Raw genomic sequence first — 20,038 nt, 5'->3', positions numbered from 1 at the left:
AATGGAAAAACGCCAAAAGTGGCAGTGGCAATAGTCTTGCATTGCCAGACCTTACTTCACAGCTCTGCGGAGTAAGGTCTGGCCCCTTCACACATAGCTACACTTCTGGATAAAAACGGTCTGGGTTGGTTACATTTCTTTAAACCAATCTCAATCGTTTTGGGCGGCACTAAACTCCCGCCGCAGCAACGGTGGATCTGCTGAATGTTCGGGAAGGAACTTGTTCTGGTGGAACATTTGCACCCCGCAAAATATACATACAATATTACATGAAGTTAACTGTTAACACAATACAGTAATATGAGCTATTTCAATTAGCTGTATAAGGGAGTGTTTATTTATTTCAGTGGCCACCAGAGGAGTTTTGGGATCTTTTAATCAAAAAAGACCTGACCCTCCCTTCACCAGCAATACATTTTGGATGACCCTCCAAAATGATATGGGAAAAAAAAGGATGACCCTCCTCAACAATTTATTGATGCATTCTGTACTGTTTTGCGCTGGGCAAAAATATACAGATACCCATCGTTTTTTTTACAGCCATGACTTAGGTGATTAAACCTAATGGTGTGGTGGCCATTTCAGTAGATTTACTCACTAACAGTTGTGGAAACACAATAAGCATGGAAACTAAATGCACACTTACTGCATTACTTCAAATACTAAGTTACCCATCTAGTAAACTAGTATTCACATGAAATAAAACAAAATATTGAGACCATTCAACAAAAGACACTGGGAAATAACAAATTCAACACTGATTGCTATGGACTCGTCACTAGACTTCCTCAGTCATTGTATATTTTAGCATAGGTAAGCTTGCCGAGGTAGCCTGGGTAAACCCTGACGAACTTCTAAGCAAATTTGAGATTTGCTCTGCAAGTCAGTCTGGCGAAGAGCCCATTCAAACCCATTTCCAATGTCCCCGAAATCGAGGCACCAATCACAACCGCTGACGCGGGCTTTACGCGACGACGATAGCGCCGCGACGGCGAGCAGCTTTTTGTCAAGGGGGTAAGCTTCGCTTCAGAGCTCGAATCTCCTATGGCGCCATTTTGATGCTACAAAGCGATCACCCGACGTTAGCATTCCATTGACTGCCATTCATTTTGACGTCACTTTGACAGCAAATAACTTTACATCTGAAGCGTTTAAAGACTATTTGTCCATTGTTTATTTCTAAAGAAACACGACAATGTATAAAAGGCTCCATTACCTTGTATCTCACGTTATGGCTCCGTAGTATACGTTTTTGTAAAAATAGGCTAACGATGTTTCATAACCACGCGACTTACTGTCATAGTAGAGGAATTACCGTATAGTACAGGAGAAGCTCGCAGGCAGTTTGGACTTACATTAGCTGTTTAAGTGTAATTACTAATGTTACCTAGCATTTTAGTTAGCAATAATTAGCCTGTGCCTATGTTATCTCCTTACATATACCTACGCTCTCCTTCTCTGCAAGATTGGAAATAATTGAGATTTCTCTTGGCACAGCTACCAGAAGACTCAACTTTAAGACACGTTGCTCACGTCACATTTACGTCATCTCTCTCAGTTGGAGGCTGCGCAGTAACGCTCAGCGCTCACCGGAAAAGTGCTTCTAAAGGCCTTCACTGGTCTCCGTCCAGAGCAACGGGATCTGTTGGTCCATTCTTATATACAGTCTATGCTTTTTGTTTACATTCAACATGACGGCTACCGAAGAGCAGCGTCACCCGGATCGTTGGTCTGGTTGGTTGGACTATCCAATGCGCCCAGAGGCATTTGAGCGGCTTCCGTTGGTGACACCCCTTTGGAAATGAACTGTCAATGAACCTTTCCTTCCTGGTTGACACCTTTCTGGTGTCAACCAGGCTATTGCCGAGGCTGAACATTATCCAAAACTCCATTTCTTGGGAGCTTGCATGCTTCCACTCCTTCCTTCTCAAATGCCTTGAAAAGGCTGTCGTTTGCACAATTTCACAAATAATCACCGGGACCGAAAGGATATTTGAGTCGGGTATGGCTGCAGCCTGGAGACCTCCCGTCTCATGCCATCCCGTCTCATGCCGTCCCGGCTTGGTGCTGTCCACGAGCTTCGACTTTTCAAAATAAAAGCTTGCTTCTGGTATGTTTTCGTACGCTGTTTTGGATGTTTTTGAACTAAACCGTATGGCAGTCATGCTAATGAATAAAATATTTTTGTCTTAGTTACAACACAATGGAGCTAGCAAAGCAGTTTTGTGTTAATATGTGCGAGCGGGATTTATTCAGTTTGGGAAATCCCACGGTCTCTAAAGCTACAGCTCAAATTGTCTGGCTGACTAAACAGGGAGGGACCCATCTGCTAGCTATAGGGGCTGAGACTGAGAGAGCTACGTGGAGCTACATGGATAAATATGCACCAAACAAGCCACTTTGAAATTTTGCTCTTCTCATGAATACAAAAGTTGGGTGACCCTCCCCCCTAGACTAAAAAAAAAGGATGACCCTCCCATCAACAAAAAATAAGAAGACATGACCCTCCCCTATTTTCCTCCGGTGGTCCATTCCATAAATACCGACCTAAATGGTTAAATGTAATTTGCTCTTGTCCCAAAACGTGTCATTTAGATAGTAAATGCCGTAAAACTATTATTTGTAATTCTTTGCAATCATTACCCGAAAGAACCAAGCAGGCCTGCCTTGTTGCACGATCCATATTTTCTTCAAAACTTGCAATTTGTTTGGTTTTCCAAGGCTGCCGGATTTTCCGGTGATTATCCAGTAAATGAACTGCCATCGATCCAGACTACATAAATCTCCTAGCTGTGATGTAGCTTCACAGAATTGTTTTATTTATAAATTATTTGTCCCTCAACAATCCCAGTTAATTTACTACATAACGTTAGCTCAAGTTTAAGGACCACCTGTTGTCTGTATTACTCAAGTAGACTCGACATGCTTGTCACAAATGTAGTTTTCTAGCTAGCTAAAATTGCAGCAACGTTAGCTAGCCCCTCCTGTGACCTCAGCACTGTGCAAGGTAACGAACCTATTAGTTCCACAAGTTGGTCACATAGCGTTCCCTACATACACCTAAAGAAAAACCTTTACCGTATTTCTGTCACCTGTTGTCCAGCAACGGGTTGTATCCAGGGTCCAAAATTAACTTTTTTGTCCACCAGCCAAATGACTAGCGAATGTTCCGAGTTTACCAGCCACACAATAGATAACCAGTGCTTTTTGGCTGGTGAGTGAAGCAAATCTACCAGCCCCTTGCATACTTTACCAGGATTTGGCTAGTGGATGGTGCTAATTTGGGACCGTGGTTGTATCTTAAAACGGTATTTTGATTTCAGAGATGTCCGCTATCTACGCGAAAATGTTGCGGAATGTTTACGTAACTTGCGTCTAGCTAATAACGTAACTAGAGAAGAAGCACAACGGCACGGACTGGGCAGAGCCGTAACGCTAGCATCATTAAACGTACCCGGGCAAACATTTTATTATCCTGGGCAGAGTATCTGTGGGACCACACAAATGTGTTTTAAGATACTGAATAACGGGTAACGAAATAAAGTTTGATTTTAAGTTCTGCGTTGGGAATCCATTGTGTGTACTAAGTTCTGAGGTCACAAATTGGGAAAAGTTAAAACATCAACCACAGCAACACAAACCGTGACATTGTTTCTTGTTTAGGTGAGCAATTCTTAAAGTCAACGGTTTGAAGAGGCATCGACGAAGGGGTGATGTTTTATTACACTTAGCTAAGCCTGTTTTATGGTTCTGCCGAGGCTCCACGCAGAGCTTTCGCCGTACAAAAGACGCTGCGACGAAAGAAAAATCAGCCGTTTGTCAGGTGGAACCAAAGAATGACGTTCAGAGTTGATGGGAGGACGGATTTTACCAACGTACGTGTGGCCGTGGAGGATATTGAAAGAAACTCCACAGTAATGATAAATGTAATTGGACATGTCAAAGTAAAATAGATATCCGAATGTCTAAATATATGTTCACAATACAGCAGTCTTGCAGTGCGTGGAGGATAATTTGCTTCAAAACTACAAAGCCAACGCCGACAGCTGTGTGGTGGTCGGTTAAGTGTCACACGGGTCCCGAGGTGGTTTTACAACTGAACGAGCAAGGAGCCCCCCATAACCAGGTAAACATAACGTAGCTACATGGGGGAGCTTTCGAAAGCAGTTAGCTGGCGTTCAGCCCCGTTCTGTCACAGCTACTGTCAAATTACACATTTCACATAAGGTTATAGCGTGAAGCTAGTCTACTAATCCCTTTCAGTTTTAAAGGCTCTTTATTTTATCCGATAAAGTATAGTAATGACTGTCTGTTTGGCTTGAATATTAGCTTGATAAAACCCAGTAGTTCATGAAAGTTTGGCCAAATGTGTTCGTCAGGGAGAAAATCTTTTTTTTTGCCCACTAGATGGGGTAATGGGTAGGTATGCTGTAACGTTACAGTATTTTCTTCCTCTGCAGCGCTGTGGAGATAGGTCTGGCAATGTACAGTACAGCTACAGTATTTTTAACTAAAAATCTATTTGCTGAACTGATAAAGAAGAATTCGGATACAGCTAAGTTGTGCACAATATTGCCCTTAATTTTGGTTTTGGCATTGTTTATATTGTATATATTTTGGATTTGCACCATATTGTTGTTATCTTAGACTTTGCACTCTTCCCACTTTGTATTGCTGTATTGATGCACAGCAATTTCCCTCGGATAAATAAAGTCTTATCTTAAAGGTGAACTACGCCCATTTTCAAAATTCATACATGTTATTCCTATGATCTTAGGCAATCCAAAGATATTTGTAAACATAAACAACTCTCTCCCAAATCACAAAGATAAGAGTGCTAAAAATGTGAAAGTGTGGAACTGCTCCATAGAAAAACGAATTGGGAAAGTTGTTAATGTTATAGATGACACTGAGAGCACCCCGGGGAATGTTCTTAGTATATGGCTACACTTTCTGTTTCAGAACTGAGAACAATAGAATAAAGCTCATTTTGGCAACAAAAAAAAACGTTCTGTTGGTCCATAAAATCATTCTCCCATTCATTGTCTTTGGAGCAGCTCCAGACTTTATACTTGATGACATCACAGGTTTGAGACCCACATAGTTAATATCATCTAGTTTAGTAATTGTTTGTGAAAATAGCAAATAATGTTCATTTAATTATCTGCATCATGGTACTGATAAGTTAATCATCAGAGCTCATGATACCTTTCACCAAAGAGACAACAAGCTGCTGCTGCAACACCCACTAAACTAGTTGAAGTAGTTAATGAATGCCTTTGGCCTGCTCTAATGTGGACGCATGTTCCCAATTTAAAGAAATGTATAGTAGGACCAATTAGGGCCGCAACTTTTTGCTTGTGTTTACTATAGCCAGCATTTACAACTGGAGATGGAACAAACGAGAAAAGGGAATACTGTATTAAATGAAAACTATAGCCAACTGCCTTTCTTTTGGCCCAGTTGCAGTAGGTCAATTAATCTTGAATGGTTTATGGAGCACTCATGCACTCATCATACGTTTAGCCATTTAAACTCTACAACCAAATATACCTGTAATCATTTCTAACAGGACAGCTTTTGCACTCAACATCCACCAGGAGTAACGAGGGTACAAGACAAAAGACAGCAGGTTTTTTTTCAGCCTGTGTTTATAAACTTAATAGGGAAAATCCACCTTAAACTAGAATGTACATATTTCTCTTCCAGTGGTTTTAGATAACATTTTCACTACAGTCTGTTTGTAACAGGTAACAAAAAGGCACAGAAAAGAAAGATCTTTGTGTCAGCAAGTACTGGAGCGCTTTGACCAGCAGTACAGTCAGGAACTTGGAGACCTGTGGCCTTCTGCAAGGTAAATTTTCTCTGAAATTAATATTGCAGCATACACACACAGACAGGGTTTGTACTCCTCCTTTATCGGGATTGCTCTTCTTCTGCAGAGCAGTGCTCCTGGACCCTCACTCTTGGCAGTATGGGGTCATGCTCAACCGCTTCACCACTGTGACAGGCATCACACAGATTCTCCAATCACAGGGCTTTTCCACATTGCTGCCGCAAACAGTGTCAAATTCTAAATACCAAAAAGGCTCTCTGTTGTCACCTGACTACATCTCCAAGTGCCCTCCTAATGACTCCCATCTCCAACCTGACAGCACCTCTCATGAGCTCTGTCAAGACCTTCAATCAGAGCCTTCTCTTAGTTCGCCCCGTCCTACGTTACAATGTTACATCCATCCATATCCACTGCGGTTTCCCTCTCAGGCTCACAGGCCTGGCCAGCTGAAGCAGTACTACCTCCTGAATGCGGCCTCCCTGCTTCCAGTGCTGGCTTTGCAAATCAGAGATGGGGAGAAGGTTTTGGATCTTTGCTCTGCCCCTGGGGGCAAAGCTTTAGCCATAACACAGTGTGCCACCCCAGGTAATGCAAGTGTTTTCAAAGGACTTTGCAAACTTTTATTTGATTTTATTTATTATCATGCAAGGAAGTATAAGATAGTGGATTTAGTACAGTTTTTTAACACAATGCAGTAGAAGATAAATATAATGTATACACTGCTGAGTGTATACAAGTTATCAAGTTATAACTTGTTACATTTTAAATATTGGTATTTATAATACTCATATTTATCAACTCATATAGCTAATATATATTAATGGTTACACTTAATTTGATTGAAATGACACCAAATCATAACCTACCGTATTAGTAAAGGGGTGTCGACAGCACACCAAATGACATTTTCCTGAAGTTGCTGCAGTTGAATCTAGGTTGTGTAATGTCTGCTGTGCATAGCTTATTTCCATTGAATACTGGTAACAAATAATGCTGCCCTTTGTTGTGTTCCAGCACTTCTCTGCTGTAATGAACCAGACCCTCACAGACGAGACTGGCTGTCCAAAACCCTGGAGTCTTTTCTGCCTCAGTCACTAATCAGCAGAGTGATTGTGTCTGCACAGGATGGACGGTCTTTTGGGCAAAGTGAAGCAGGAACATATGACAAGGTGAGGGGAGTCTTGTTTATACCAGCATGTGACTGATTTTTTTCTTCAGTGTCCAACAAATTGAGTTTTTTTTCAAGGCCATGGTTAGAAATGAATGAGAACAGCAAGCCTTTGAAGAGAAGCTAATAAGCCCAGCGGGAGAGAAGAAAACCGTTTATTCAAAATAGGAACCAAGAAGAGGCAGACACATGGCCGGGAGGTTTCAAAGGACTCAAAGTGACTGATAATGGACCAAAAAATAGAAAAAAGGAAAGCACAGAATGAAAAGGTTGAGACACAGTGGGAACAAAGACTGAAAGGCAGTTGAGTAGTACAAAAAGACTGCAGAGATTCAAGCTGCATTGTATAGAGGACAGATTTGTTGGAACATTTTCAGCTGAGGTGTGAAGTTTCAGAGTTTATGTGGGGGAAACTATGTACTGCTTTTACCTTAATTAACTATTTACATTTTCTTATTTCTTACCTTTTGCTTTTCTTCTTTGATCCTGTCTCCAGCTGCCATTACAGTACGCTCTTGAACTCTGACTCAGACTCTGGACTACTCACATTTCTTGCTCTCTCTGTTGCAGGTTTTAGTCGATGCTCCATGTTCTAACGACAGGAGCTGGTTGTATTCTTGCAGCAGCCAGCAGGGGGAACAGAGACTGAAGGAAAGAGCCAGGCTGCCTGCGCTCCAGACTCAACTGCTTAGGTTAGTCCAATCCCCAACATAGAAAAGGGTAGGATATATATACACGGGTATATGTGATATACCCGTGTAAGGTAAAAAAAAAAAAAATGTCCTGAAATCTAACATTTTCATGAAATATTCCCCTGCACTGTACAGTTGAACACATGTAAACAATGTAAATACTATATAAAAATTGACTTAAGTTAATCACAATTACAAATGTAGTGCTATTAAGTGAAATAACATAAGGTTGATGGCAATTTGCATCATCTGTCAATTCAGTTCATTAACATTTGAATGTCAAAGCAACTGAAAACAACAAAGAGCACTTGTATCAGTCAAAAGATAGTCAAGTCTTTTACTGTGTTGAGGGAGGTGAAACTCGACAAACATATACGGTATATTGGAGGTGACCATTTGTATGCAACTTAATATAATACAGCTTTGTAGAATTGTGTGAAATGATAATTTAGATTCTTCAATGTTAAGAGAGTACAGAACCGGAGAAAAATGTCTTTTTTGTTCCACACATTCTTCTTTCTTCTCAAAAACCTGGCGCCTACATTACCGACAATGCAACTCGACAGTTTAGTCAGTGTTATGCTAGTAGCGGCTTATGTAGGCTCAACCCGCTAGCTTCAAACAGAGCTGAGGAGCGGGCTACAGAGGTCTGGTAAGCTTTTACTTTTTTCTAACTCCACACCCCTAGATTTGTTTTCCCATTTTCAAACTTGTAGTCCTCAGACCCAACCGACGCCGAATCAAGTGACATCACTTGAGGCAATTTGTCAGACTTCGCACAGCTCCCTCTGGAGCCACAAAATGTCTAATGTGTAATATCGAGGAAGTTCTCTAATGAAGTGCAATATACTGTATGTCTACTCTCTACAGGTCTGCGCTGTCAGCGGTGCGTCCAGGGGGCGCTGTGGTCTATTCAACTTGCACTCTGTCCAGCTCTGAGAACTGTGCTGTGGTTGAGACAGTGCTGAATGACTGTCCAGAGGCTGATCCCGAAGACCTGTGGGAGGAGATCGCCATTCCTTTGGCAAAATACTTTACATTTAGCCCTGCTCACCCTGGTCATGGACAAACACCTCACAAGCCATCCCTGCAGCCACAGAATGGCACTTCGTCCCCTTATCGCCACAGACTCGGCATTTTAGTGGTTCCTCAGCCCGGCAAGACCTGGGGACCCATGTTTTTGTCTCGGATCAGAAGAAGGAAATAGTGTGTGTCCTCCTGTGCAGAAAAGATATATGGAAACAAGTGGCTAAACATACACATTTGCTTTGTAAAACATTTGTCACCCGTGGGTTTTTTAAGATGCAAAGTACCTTATGGAACTGGCATGTAACTCACTCACACAAACTGACAAACACACTAATGCACATTCACAACTTTTTTTCTGCTGCCCCCAAATGGCAAAAACACTCAATAATCGCAGGTTTCATTGTATTATTTTAGCCTCTGCAACCCACCCCTTTTTTATTTATTATTATGATTTATTGTTCCTGGCAACTATAGAAATTACTGACACTGCAGATGTACAATTCAATGATATCGACTGAAAATGTTTTTTAAGTGCTTCACATTAATAACAGTGTGTCCACATGGTATAATAAAATTGATAATACCGTAAGACTGCAATATACTGCGATGAAAATTTTAATATTAAAAATGAATTCACAGTGTATTTTATAAGAAGTGAGTGCTTATGGTGTGAGTAGTGTGAGTGACATTACAAGACTTAGCGACACAGAAACTCACATTCAGAATCTCCATCTTCTGAAGCCTTGAGTAACTAAATCATGTTGCATTTACTAAAATTTGATTACCTCTTGACTCATCACTGAATATTTTAAAAGTTTTTATCTGAACATCGTTTTACTGATGCGTTTATTGTCCTATGTTTGTTTTTTAACATCTAAGTGCCATGACACTATTTTAAATGTCAACACGACATTACATACTCAACAGGAGGCTAAACATTTCCTGTCTGAAAGATTAGTTCAATAACCAGGAAGAGCAGTAATGATAAAATTAACACAGTTTCTCTTTCTTTATCCCTGCTATTCCCTTCCTGCATTGTCCTATTCTGAATTAACACATGCTTCAAGTCTCACTAGCAATAATCTTCCATCGGTCATCATACCTCCCTTCAGTGTGATTGAGATGGCAGATTCATCTCTTCTAGTGGCTCATTATCTGGGTGGCTTGTTCTTGTGTCACACTTGAGTGAAAAGTAGACTACGTATTTCATTACAGTGTTGTAGCTTTTCATCAGGCTGTGATTGCTCAGACCAGAAGCCGAAAGGTGTTTTGAAAGTAACTGTAGACGATAACAAACAATAATTCATATATTTTTACCCTTTTGAACATAACAGACTGACAAAGTATGCTGTTGCAAAGGCATTTATGTGTGAAAACCCTTATTTCTTCCTAGCAAATATATATGGCTGGTGGTTCTGAGCGAGCCTATGAGACACTGAAATAGGTACGCTACAAGAGCCTCACACCGGTTTCATGCGACTACTCTGTGGACATACACACGAGCATTATTGGGTGCATTTATATGGCTATTTTTATTGGCTGTCCCACTTTCACTGCATTTCTGCGTGTCTTTGAAAAGTACCTTCAGTCTCTGATATGAGTGCATCATTACACCACCACCACAATCAACAACCTAAAAGTAGCGAGATGTGGAGATGAAGTGGGGCTTCATTGAGGTTAACCATGGTGCTGACCTTTGTGTGAACTCTGGTTTGTTGATGTTCCTCATATTGCAGTGTTTCCTCAAGGGGAGAATCTCTGAGCAGCTTTTCCTCCACTTCAAAGGGAGAGAATGTAGGCCTGCTTTGCATAATCAGGTGGGGAACAGCTTTTTGCCAGAGAGGCAGGAATTAATTTGTGGCACCGCCAGATGTAATCATTAAATCCTAGTCATTGACAATAAAGGGAGGAGGAAGAGGAAATAGAGGTTGGAATTGTAAAACAGTATATAGAATGAGAAAGAGATCTGGAGCATTGGATGGTCCTAAATGCCAGAGGACATTATAGCTAAGCAGGCTAATCTGGCCTGAGCTCTGCTGAATGGCAGAATGGCATTTTATTTCAGCCTGGTAACATTCAGCTTTGTCACTCTGTGTTTATTTTGTATGTACATTACTATTTTAGTGGTGTACACCGTGAGAAAATGCATCAGGAGAACAGGTATTAGGCAGCTATATATGTTAGTCATGCTGAAAGCCATTTAGCAGTATGTGTAGGCTTTAAAGCTCCACTCACAGCCTGTAAATGTACTGGATGGCGCCGTCTCACTGCTCTCTTTAACCCCTTTTTCAGCAGCTAGCAGCTGTTTTCAGCTCTCAGACCCATTGTACTCTAGCTGCTCAGCACCGAGCAGTGGATAGGTTAGTGAAAAGTTAGTGAATTTTTTGGGCACAATATTATAAACATTCTGATATATTCATATACAGGATACTGTATAGAACATCACTGACTTATGGCTTGAATGCTTATTCATTATTTATGTCGCTAAAATCCAATCGGATTCAACCCACAAAAATCACACTGTCAATCGGATATTTTCCCACTTGTGACAAATGTTTGACTTAAAGCGTTTGACACTGAATGTGCCAGACAGTTAACAAGTGGGCCTATAGATCTAGTACCTTTTGGGGTATCCATCACTCATTTCAAACGTCATCATTTGTCAATATTCCATTAGTGGAAGTGAGAGACCAGGATTGCTCCTCTTGATTGATTGTCACGCTACTAATCTCCGAGGGACAAAAGTCTGCAAAGAAGGAATACTTATAGAGGTTAAGTTCACTTGTTTGTCCATGTGCACACACAAAAAACACAGGAAATTTGTTAATTAGGCAACAGCATTTTACCAAAGCACACACTACTGCAAAGAGTGAACAAGCCTGCCAAGAAAACCTAGATTAGCAGTCATGGAAACACATTATGGACTAGGAGTGGGCCAACCAACTACTGTACACCTGTGATGCAATCCTAAAAAAAAAAAAAAAAACTCAAGTCATCATCGTGCCACTTCTGGCTAGATAGGTATATGATGAAACAGCATCAAATGTGAAATTACGACCAGTGACATTTCAGAAGGGACAGTTCAACTTAATTGTAAGTTTCTGTGTAATCCAAATACAATACATAACACATTTCCTCTCATGCGTTTTATTGCCTGGGGAGACTTCAGACGACATCAACGTCAGCACAGACACACTACGCCTGAGGAAAACGAATGGGAAGGAAAGTAAGAAGGTGAGTGACAGAACTTTAAGATAAACAGATATTTCCACACTTTTATCTACTTTTTTGTCTGGCATACACATTGCCTCCAAATGCAAAAGAAACTCCACAAAGAAGTAAAAGTGTTTTTGTTTTTTGTTTAAGTAGAGGTTAAGTAGAGAGGGCAGTGATCCTATATTTCAGAGGATTCCAGTAATATACTGAAAATGTATAATTGAAGTGTCTCAGAGAGCAACATAAAACTATAGTAGTTAAATTGTAGGTGGCTATATTTCAAAGTGTTAATGTGACATAAGGTGGCTAATGCTTGCTGATCTATTTTTGTTAGTTTTTTTTACTGCATTTCTAAGTTCACCACTTCTTCAAAACGGACTCAAGGAAAAAGCACTCAAGCATCAAGAGCACTTCAAGGCTAACTGCAGTGTCGCCCCTGATGAACTCCACCAACAAGAGGTGTGTGTGTGTGTGTGTGTGTGTGTGTGGGTGGCTGTTCCTCCAGTAGTCCTCCGTGCGCCTCAGCAGCTACGAGTAAGGAGACATCCATAACAACTGCATAAGAAGACAAAGCACAGGCTCAACAGACTGAAGGCAGGGCAGATTACCCTGGCCCGGACATTCAGCCAAAGGAAGAGAAAGAATTGATCGTGAGATATAAAAACCATATAAAAGCCTTGGACAGTCTTGCAGCGAAATGGAATTTGAGAGAAAACTACCAGGTCTTTTTTCAGTTTTAAGTATCAAGTCATCCCTTTTCAACAAATGAATGCAAATTGGAGCAGCAGATCAGTAACACTGGGAGCGATAATGGCAATTTAGGATGTGAGTGAATACTGACCACATAAACAGTAACCTGTGACCAATGTGTCTGGCGCTGTCTACAGAAACAGAATGTCGAACAGCAACATTCAGTTTTACAATAGGGAAATAAAGCAAAACTTATAAAAACAATGTAAGCCTCATTAAAAACGTGTATAGCAGAATTACAGTATGATTTCTTCACGTCATAAAATAAGTCTCAACCGGCCCAAAATAATCTTGTAAATATTTGAAGCACTGACTTCTAGAGTTTTCTAAAATTTACACTTGTTAAAGGTGTCCTTAATTTATGTATTCAGACTTTAATCAATGATAATTAGGCCATGACATTTGACTTGGACCTGATACACTGCCAGACAGGCCTTGAATAGACACATCCCTGGAATTTGTTTTTAGTTTTTTGGGTATATGTATTAAAATTATTTGGTCCCAGCAATGAAAAAAGAAGAAGAAGCAAAACATCCCAATTTCATAGCATTTTAACTGTCGGCATTAAAAGACCTGAGAGACTTACAGCTTGAATTTGAAAACTTGACTTGAGACATAACACTTTACATTGACTTACCCCAAAAACTTAAAAACAGCTCTACCAAACTAATGCAGCTTTATTTGCCACCCACAACAAAAGATGATTTACTGTTTAAATGGAAAGTGCTATACATTTTAAGCAGATGGGGGAAATTTTGTCTGAATTATGTTTTTTCCCGATATTATTCTGCTTCTTAACATGTGATAATCATTCACTCTCTGTGCCTAGACTGCTGCAGATTCAGTTCAACTTCAGGAGAATGCATGCTTCAAATTTTCGTAATTTTTTAGAAAATCTCTCTCATTCCAGTACCTCTCAGTTCATGTGTATTTGATCCTGCCTTAAAGGTACCTACACACTGAAGTCCTGTGTTAACACTTATTTGACCCCTACATGGATCCCTGTGGTACATATTCTCCAAGAATCAAATGTTCACCCAGAAAAGGTGTACCCAGATTGAGTTGCCTCATCTCAGTTTTTACTTCACTTCTGTTAAACTTCCTGACTTCAAACCTCGTTGAAGTGGACACTCCCTAAGTGAAGGAAAAGCATAAATAATGGATTCTTCACCAAAAGTGGAAGAAAAGGGGAACAGGAAGTCAGAGGAGAAGGGGGGATGAAAGAACTTATTAAAACTGATAGATTTCATACCAATACTTTCACTTTAAAGTGGCCATATTATGCTCATTTTCAGGTTCATAATTGTAATTTGAGATTGTATCAGAATAGGTTTACATGGTTTAATTTTCAAAAAACACCATATTTTTGTTGTACTGCATATTGCTGCAGCTCCTCTTTTCACCCTGTGTCAGGTCTCTGTTTTAGCTACAGAGTGAGACCTCGCAACTTAACATCTTTGTTGTCTGTCGCACATGCGCAGTAGCTAGGTAAGGATTACATGAGCTAGCTAGCTGTTTCTGCAACTTCGGCCTCTTCTGTGGAATACCTGCAGAACAGGGATATGTAAGTAGTTCTATACAATTTATTTTGTAGATTAGGGTGAATTCGTGTGTGGTGTAGCAGTGTTTTGCCATTGAGAACGAGCTAGCATGCTAGCGCTAGCATGCTAACGGTTAGCCCCCTAGGCCCCTCGTCTCGGCTAGTTACGTAGAAAGCCGGGAAGATTTTGAACAGCTCACCCAGAGACTGTAGACAGGACACATTCAGAAACCCATATCTCACTCAAAACAGCATGGATGGTTTTTTTTTTCAAAGTTTCTATGCATATGGAAGCACCAGAGACACAAAATAACACCCCAAATCCCAGAAAAAGTGTTTTTTTTCATAATATGGGCACTTTAAAGCTTCATAAAAAACATTAGTGGGAGATGTTATTTAAAGGATTAAATGGGTGGCACTTCCTCAAATTAAGAAGATGTTGGCAGAGTGGTTTGTGGTAATTCAGAAATCATGGAACCCCTCCTGGAACCTACCTTTAAAATGCTTAGATTGGATATTCAATACTCTATTCATCACATTTTATGTGAGCACTTATACATAATATATTTATTATTTGTTTTCAGTCGTAGTGGAATGTGTGCAGCTGTTAAGCGTTGCAGGATGTCATCCTCTCAATTTTTTCCACACCATTTATTTCTATTTTGATGAAACAAAAACTTGGGCAGTTTTCCTTTGAAATCTGACACTGATTAAAGTAAACTGATTGTGCTACATTGGGAAGTTTGAGCTTTTACAGTGATACAGTTTGGTACTGGTTTTGTTTTCTTACAATACAATGAATCTTTCCAAAAAGGTTTATTTGACATGTTATGAAACAAGAGTGGCTTTGTGAGGCTCCACTTTTGCTGATAGTCTATTGCAACTGTCACTCTGTTGCTTTGAGTTAAATGCTAACAACATCATGCTAACATGCTCACAATGACAATGCTAGGTAGCATGAAGAAGATATGTTTGCCAAGTTCACCGTCTTTGTTTAGTGGGGGTAACACGATTCTCCAAATCCACAACTGGATTTGACTTTTGATTTTAAGGTCACGATTCAATTAAATTTTCGATTTTTTTATTTTTCAACAATGCCACAATAATAGCCACTATAGCAGAAGGGTACTTTGCAGAAACAGTTTGAGTTTCTCAGACTCCGGCATTAATGGGGTCTGGAATAGTCAAGCTGCAGGCTTCCAATTAGCTAACGTTACCCTGCGTCTTTAGCTGCATGCTACTAGCCGGTAAGTTACGCTGTGTCTGTTGTAGATGGTTTTTTTGGACATGCACAGGCAGGTAGGCGGGTGTGGAGAGAGAAAGAAATACTGGGGGAATCACCAATCCTGCTTCTGATTTCAATAGTCTAAATCGAAAGATCACTACGATCAATTTTTGATTTAAAATCAAAATCGTGACCCCCATATTGTTTAGGATATTAGCATGATAACATTTGATGATTAGCAGTAAACACAAAGTACAGCTGAGGCTGATGGGAATGTCTTAGGTTTTTCAGATATTGGACTAATTGAAATGTTGACCTGATGGTGGCACTAGATGAAAAGTCAGAGGATCACCAAAGTTATTATTATTATTTAATTTATCCTGAGGGGGACCCTAAATGTCTGAACTTAATTGCATGGCAATTCTTAAGTTTTTTTAAATATTTCAGTCTGGACCAAAGTGATGGACAGCAGCAGATTGACATTGCCATCGATAGAGCCATGCAGTGGCTTAAAAAATCAGTAATTGGTGCAAAATGGGTCCTGCATCATTCCTCAATAAAAACACTGCAGGTTTATTTCCAATTAACATGACTCAGTAGTCAGTGTGCTGACCAGACAGGTTGAATGCCTGCCTTGTTTCAAGAGTTTCACAAGGCATACAGAAGGTGACACCGAGGCCAACGCAGCACATAATCTGAAGTCAGCAATAAGGCAGGTGGCAGAAGGGAAATGTCTTCTATTTATCCTCCCTGTCGATTTATTCTTTACCTGCCTCCCTGTCCCTTCTGTGCTTTCAGAACTTGCTCTCCTCTCGGTCTCCTTGTCGCTGGATGACTTTTTCTCTCCCTTCCTCTGTGTCTATACAGTATATCTGGCTGTCTTTCTCTACCTCCCTCCCCCTCCTCTGTCCCTCTCTCTCTCTCCCTCTCAGAGTCAGCCTTTGATCTTGTCAGCCCTAGCACAGAGGTAGACAGTGATGCTGTTTCTCTGCCTATTAATGTCTTAACTCTTGCTCTGCCTTTTGCAGGAGGTCTACTGAGACATAATTTCCCCACACCGCACAGTCTAATGACAGGCCTGGACACCCTTAATCACAAGCATACTGTGTGTGTGTGTGTGTGTGTGTGTGTGTGTGTGTGTGCGTGCGTGTGTAATGCTGCTGCAAATTCAAATAAAGTGAGGAACAGGTTTAAAACTCATATAAGCTGAAATAAATGTGATGACAGCAATATCACTCCAGTGTCCTGCCAAACACCAAAACGTAGCCTGCTGTTTGTTTCCATAAATAATACACAGCACACACTGGCCTATTGTAATCTGATGCAAAACATCATTTAGTGGCATCACATGCATAGATAAATAAGATGTAAAATATAATGACACTGAAATGAAAAACAAAGTGGGGAATAGTATAACTTTACACAATAAGATTATCACGTATGCCATTTTATTACTGTACAGCATAGGATAAATTAATATATGAAGGTATCAGAAAAATCTTGGACTGAATATTTCACAATATAAATATATTAGTATTTCAGCCTAAACGTCTGTGGTCCTAAATTCTGAATCATCTTTGCTCCAGGAAAATGGGAAGAAACAAATGTCTCTGTGACAATAAAGTGAACTGGTAAATTAAGATAAATATCCATTCTGGTGGGTGCCAAGATTGCTTTCCTAGTGTCACCCAAAAATAATGATATCAAGAGAGCACAATCCTCAGAGTTAGAGAGTTGAAGATTTCCTGAAACAGCTGTGAAATGATGCTCAGCCACACTTAAACCTTTACCCTTGCGGTGGCTTTGAATAGAGTGCTGCATACAAATATGCACATAGGCAAATTAGTTGCCTTAATCGGTTAATTGACTTTTTCTTTAGCTCTGCTTAAATGCTTTAAAAGGAAGCAATGAACCGGAAGAGGCAGCACTTTTACGGCTCCCACAGTAGTCATGGGCAGAGACGGAAGGCAGTTCTTGATGATCCCTTAATTAAGCACGATAAAACTCTTTAACTTAACTCCTAAACAATACTTGAAACCCCCCAACCATGTCTGATCTTACTGTAAATAACAATTTCCAACTTCTACACCTGAACTGAACCATCTCAAGGAATTTACACGTAACTATTTTCAAGCAACATAACCCAACATCACCACCCGCATTTTTTATAACAATAACATGACCACAGTTTCCCGAAGTGATTATAGTTAATCATTTTGCAGACATGCTCAGTAATCAGTAATAATCCTAGCATCATTGTGTTTTCCCCAAAATGTGTTTTGCTAATATGCAAATGCAAATGAGCAAAAATTCAAAAGACATACACGGCCCCTTAACTCAAAATCTGTGGCAGTTTCACGGAATCGCAAAAAATTACGTGATGGGCCCACGGAAGAATTCCGTGAAATGAACACGGCCCCTTAAATTCTGGAAAAGGTCGTGGGTGGGCTTACGTTTCCATGACATGTGGGACAACAACGGGACGGTTGGGTTTAGGAAAAGAAGAACGAAATGGTTGGGTTTAGGAAAACAATAAACGGTTGGGTTTAGGAAAACAATCACGGGACGCGGGACAACAATGGGACGGTTGGATTTAGAAAAAGAAGAACGGGACGGTTACGGTTGAGTTTAGGAAACGTGACACGCAGGACACAATCTCCGGTCTCCGGGGTTCTGTGAGACCAGCCTGGTCTCACAGAATTCTGGCTCACTCTTTCTCCCCTCTATTTCTCCCTCGCTCTCGCCTTGCAGTCTATTCATCTTTCTCTCTTTCCTGGAGTGATGGCTCAATTACCTTTCCTCACACCCAGGCTTCAAAAGGGAGCAAAATGGAGCAGGATTTCTTGACTTAATAAAAAATAAAAAAAAATAAAACTTTTAATTTCCCTTACTCCCCCTCTCTGGCTGTAAGAGTTCACTCTGCTCAGTAGTGAATTGTGACACCTGTAATATAAGAGGTTTCTGGACTGCAGCTGAGCTTTGGAACGATTCAGTGAACTCAATACTTAACAGATGAGGGTGAAAACTATTGAATGAATGTATGAGGGAAGAAATTAGTCATAAACTCTGCTCCTTTATAATAATCATTAAAACTGATATGAACAATGCAATATCATGCAATCTAGGTTTTGTATTAAAATATCTCGTCAGCTGGTTTCAACTGTATTAAATGATGGAGAGTCATTTTTTCCAACCTTTCCAGGCTTATTCTATTTTCTTGCTGCACATCCTTCCTCCGCTTCCCTGTTTCTGAAGGCCATCTTTCTCTCTCCCCTTAATCCTCTCTTTCCCTAAGTGCTAGCTCCCAGCCTCGAGCCTTGGGGATCCACACGACTTGATTGTGTTTTGATGTTCTTGTGAAACTTACAAGTGCACTCAGCACTCAAGACCCATAACATACATTTTCAAGACGGTTTACCCAGAGGAAAAGAGACGGAGGAGAAAGGAAGAGTATTTACTATTACCGCTGTCAGTACAGTACACTCGCAGCTGAATATATGCACACAAAACCCTGCATTGTAATACATATGAGGGCAGAAACATCCTGTATATCGATTGAAGGTGAACTTGTAAATCAATGAATCCTTGCCTATTCACGTCCTGGCCCATGACCAAAGTGACATGGACTGACTAAACCGTAAGCAAATTGTAAGTCTGTTTTTTTACTTTGTTTTCCTGTTTTGTTATCCCATAATTTTAGCATATATTTTTTGGTTTCTCTCTGTTTTATTTCATTGTTTTCATGTATGCAATTATCAATTATTGTAATTATTAACCTACATAAAATTTGACACACAAAAGGTAAACAAATAATCAAACGATTACTTGATTCTACAAATGTTATTCTTAACTTCCTACTAAAACTTTAAATCTTAACTGGGAGGTTCTGTTATTACTCATCTTTGTAACATCTGACTGTGAGTTAAGTTTAAATTGAGTCATTATAAAAGTATCAGCTTGTCCAACGTTTGAAGTGTTTTAAATGACTGAGACCGGTTACACTTTTAGTCAGCTTGTTGTTGTTGAAGATGTCACTAAACTCTATATGCGATAATAAGTAAGACAAAAGTTATGCAGGTGCGACGCAAGAGAGGAGGGAGGTGTCAATCAAGCACCGTTTGTACACACTATACAGTCCTGAGAGGGGGTCTAATTAGGCAATATAAGTGAAAACCCCTGCGTGAGTGGGCTAAGTGTATGTAGGGCCTTTAAGGCAAATTTTACAATACATATCTTTAAAGGCAGTTTTCTCAAAATGAGTTTTTCTCATACTCTGACCCAGAAATCTCCACTTGTAGCGCCTACATACACCAAACTTTCATTCCTATCTATATTCTGAAGGTTGGTACAGAGGGGGTTTCTTCATATATCATTCATAACCTGATATTTTATTATTTTATTCATTATTTATGGAGTGATAAAAAGAAAAATGTCACATGTCCTCTGTAAAAACCTTTTGACTCTAACATGTCAACAAAATGAAACAAGAATTTTGAAGCTGGCTTTATCTAATGTTCAGATTTCTGTTCTGGAAATGTATGCAAATTAGCACATATTTAATAAGATAATGCCTCAATAGCAT

General features: G+C 40.0%; 1 protein-coding gene across 1 annotated transcript; it reads left to right on the top strand.

Moving 5' to 3' along the window:
* Positions 1 to 3,346: 3,346 nt before the first annotated feature.
* nsun3 (NOP2/Sun RNA methyltransferase 3) lies at positions 3,347 to 9,322 on the top strand. Its single transcript, XM_031276589.2, has 8 exons — positions 3,347 to 3,364; positions 3,759 to 3,875; positions 3,989 to 4,126; positions 5,751 to 5,854; positions 5,943 to 6,421; positions 6,851 to 7,005; positions 7,575 to 7,696; positions 8,567 to 9,322. Exons 1-8 carry the CDS (start codon positions 3,347 to 3,349, stop codon positions 8,901 to 8,903), a joined length of 1,470 nt encoding a protein of 489 aa, XP_031132449.2. The 3' UTR covers positions 8,904 to 9,322.
* Positions 9,323 to 20,038: the final 10,716 nt, after the last annotated feature.

The sequence above is a fragment of the Sander lucioperca genome, chromosome 3, assembly GCF_008315115.2.
Source record: "Sander lucioperca isolate FBNREF2018 chromosome 3, SLUC_FBN_1.2, whole genome shotgun sequence".
Lineage (NCBI taxonomy): Eukaryota > Metazoa > Chordata > Actinopteri > Perciformes > Percidae > Sander > Sander lucioperca.
Note: the sequence above shows the minus strand (reverse complement) of the source record. Positions and strands in the feature narration are given on the sequence as shown.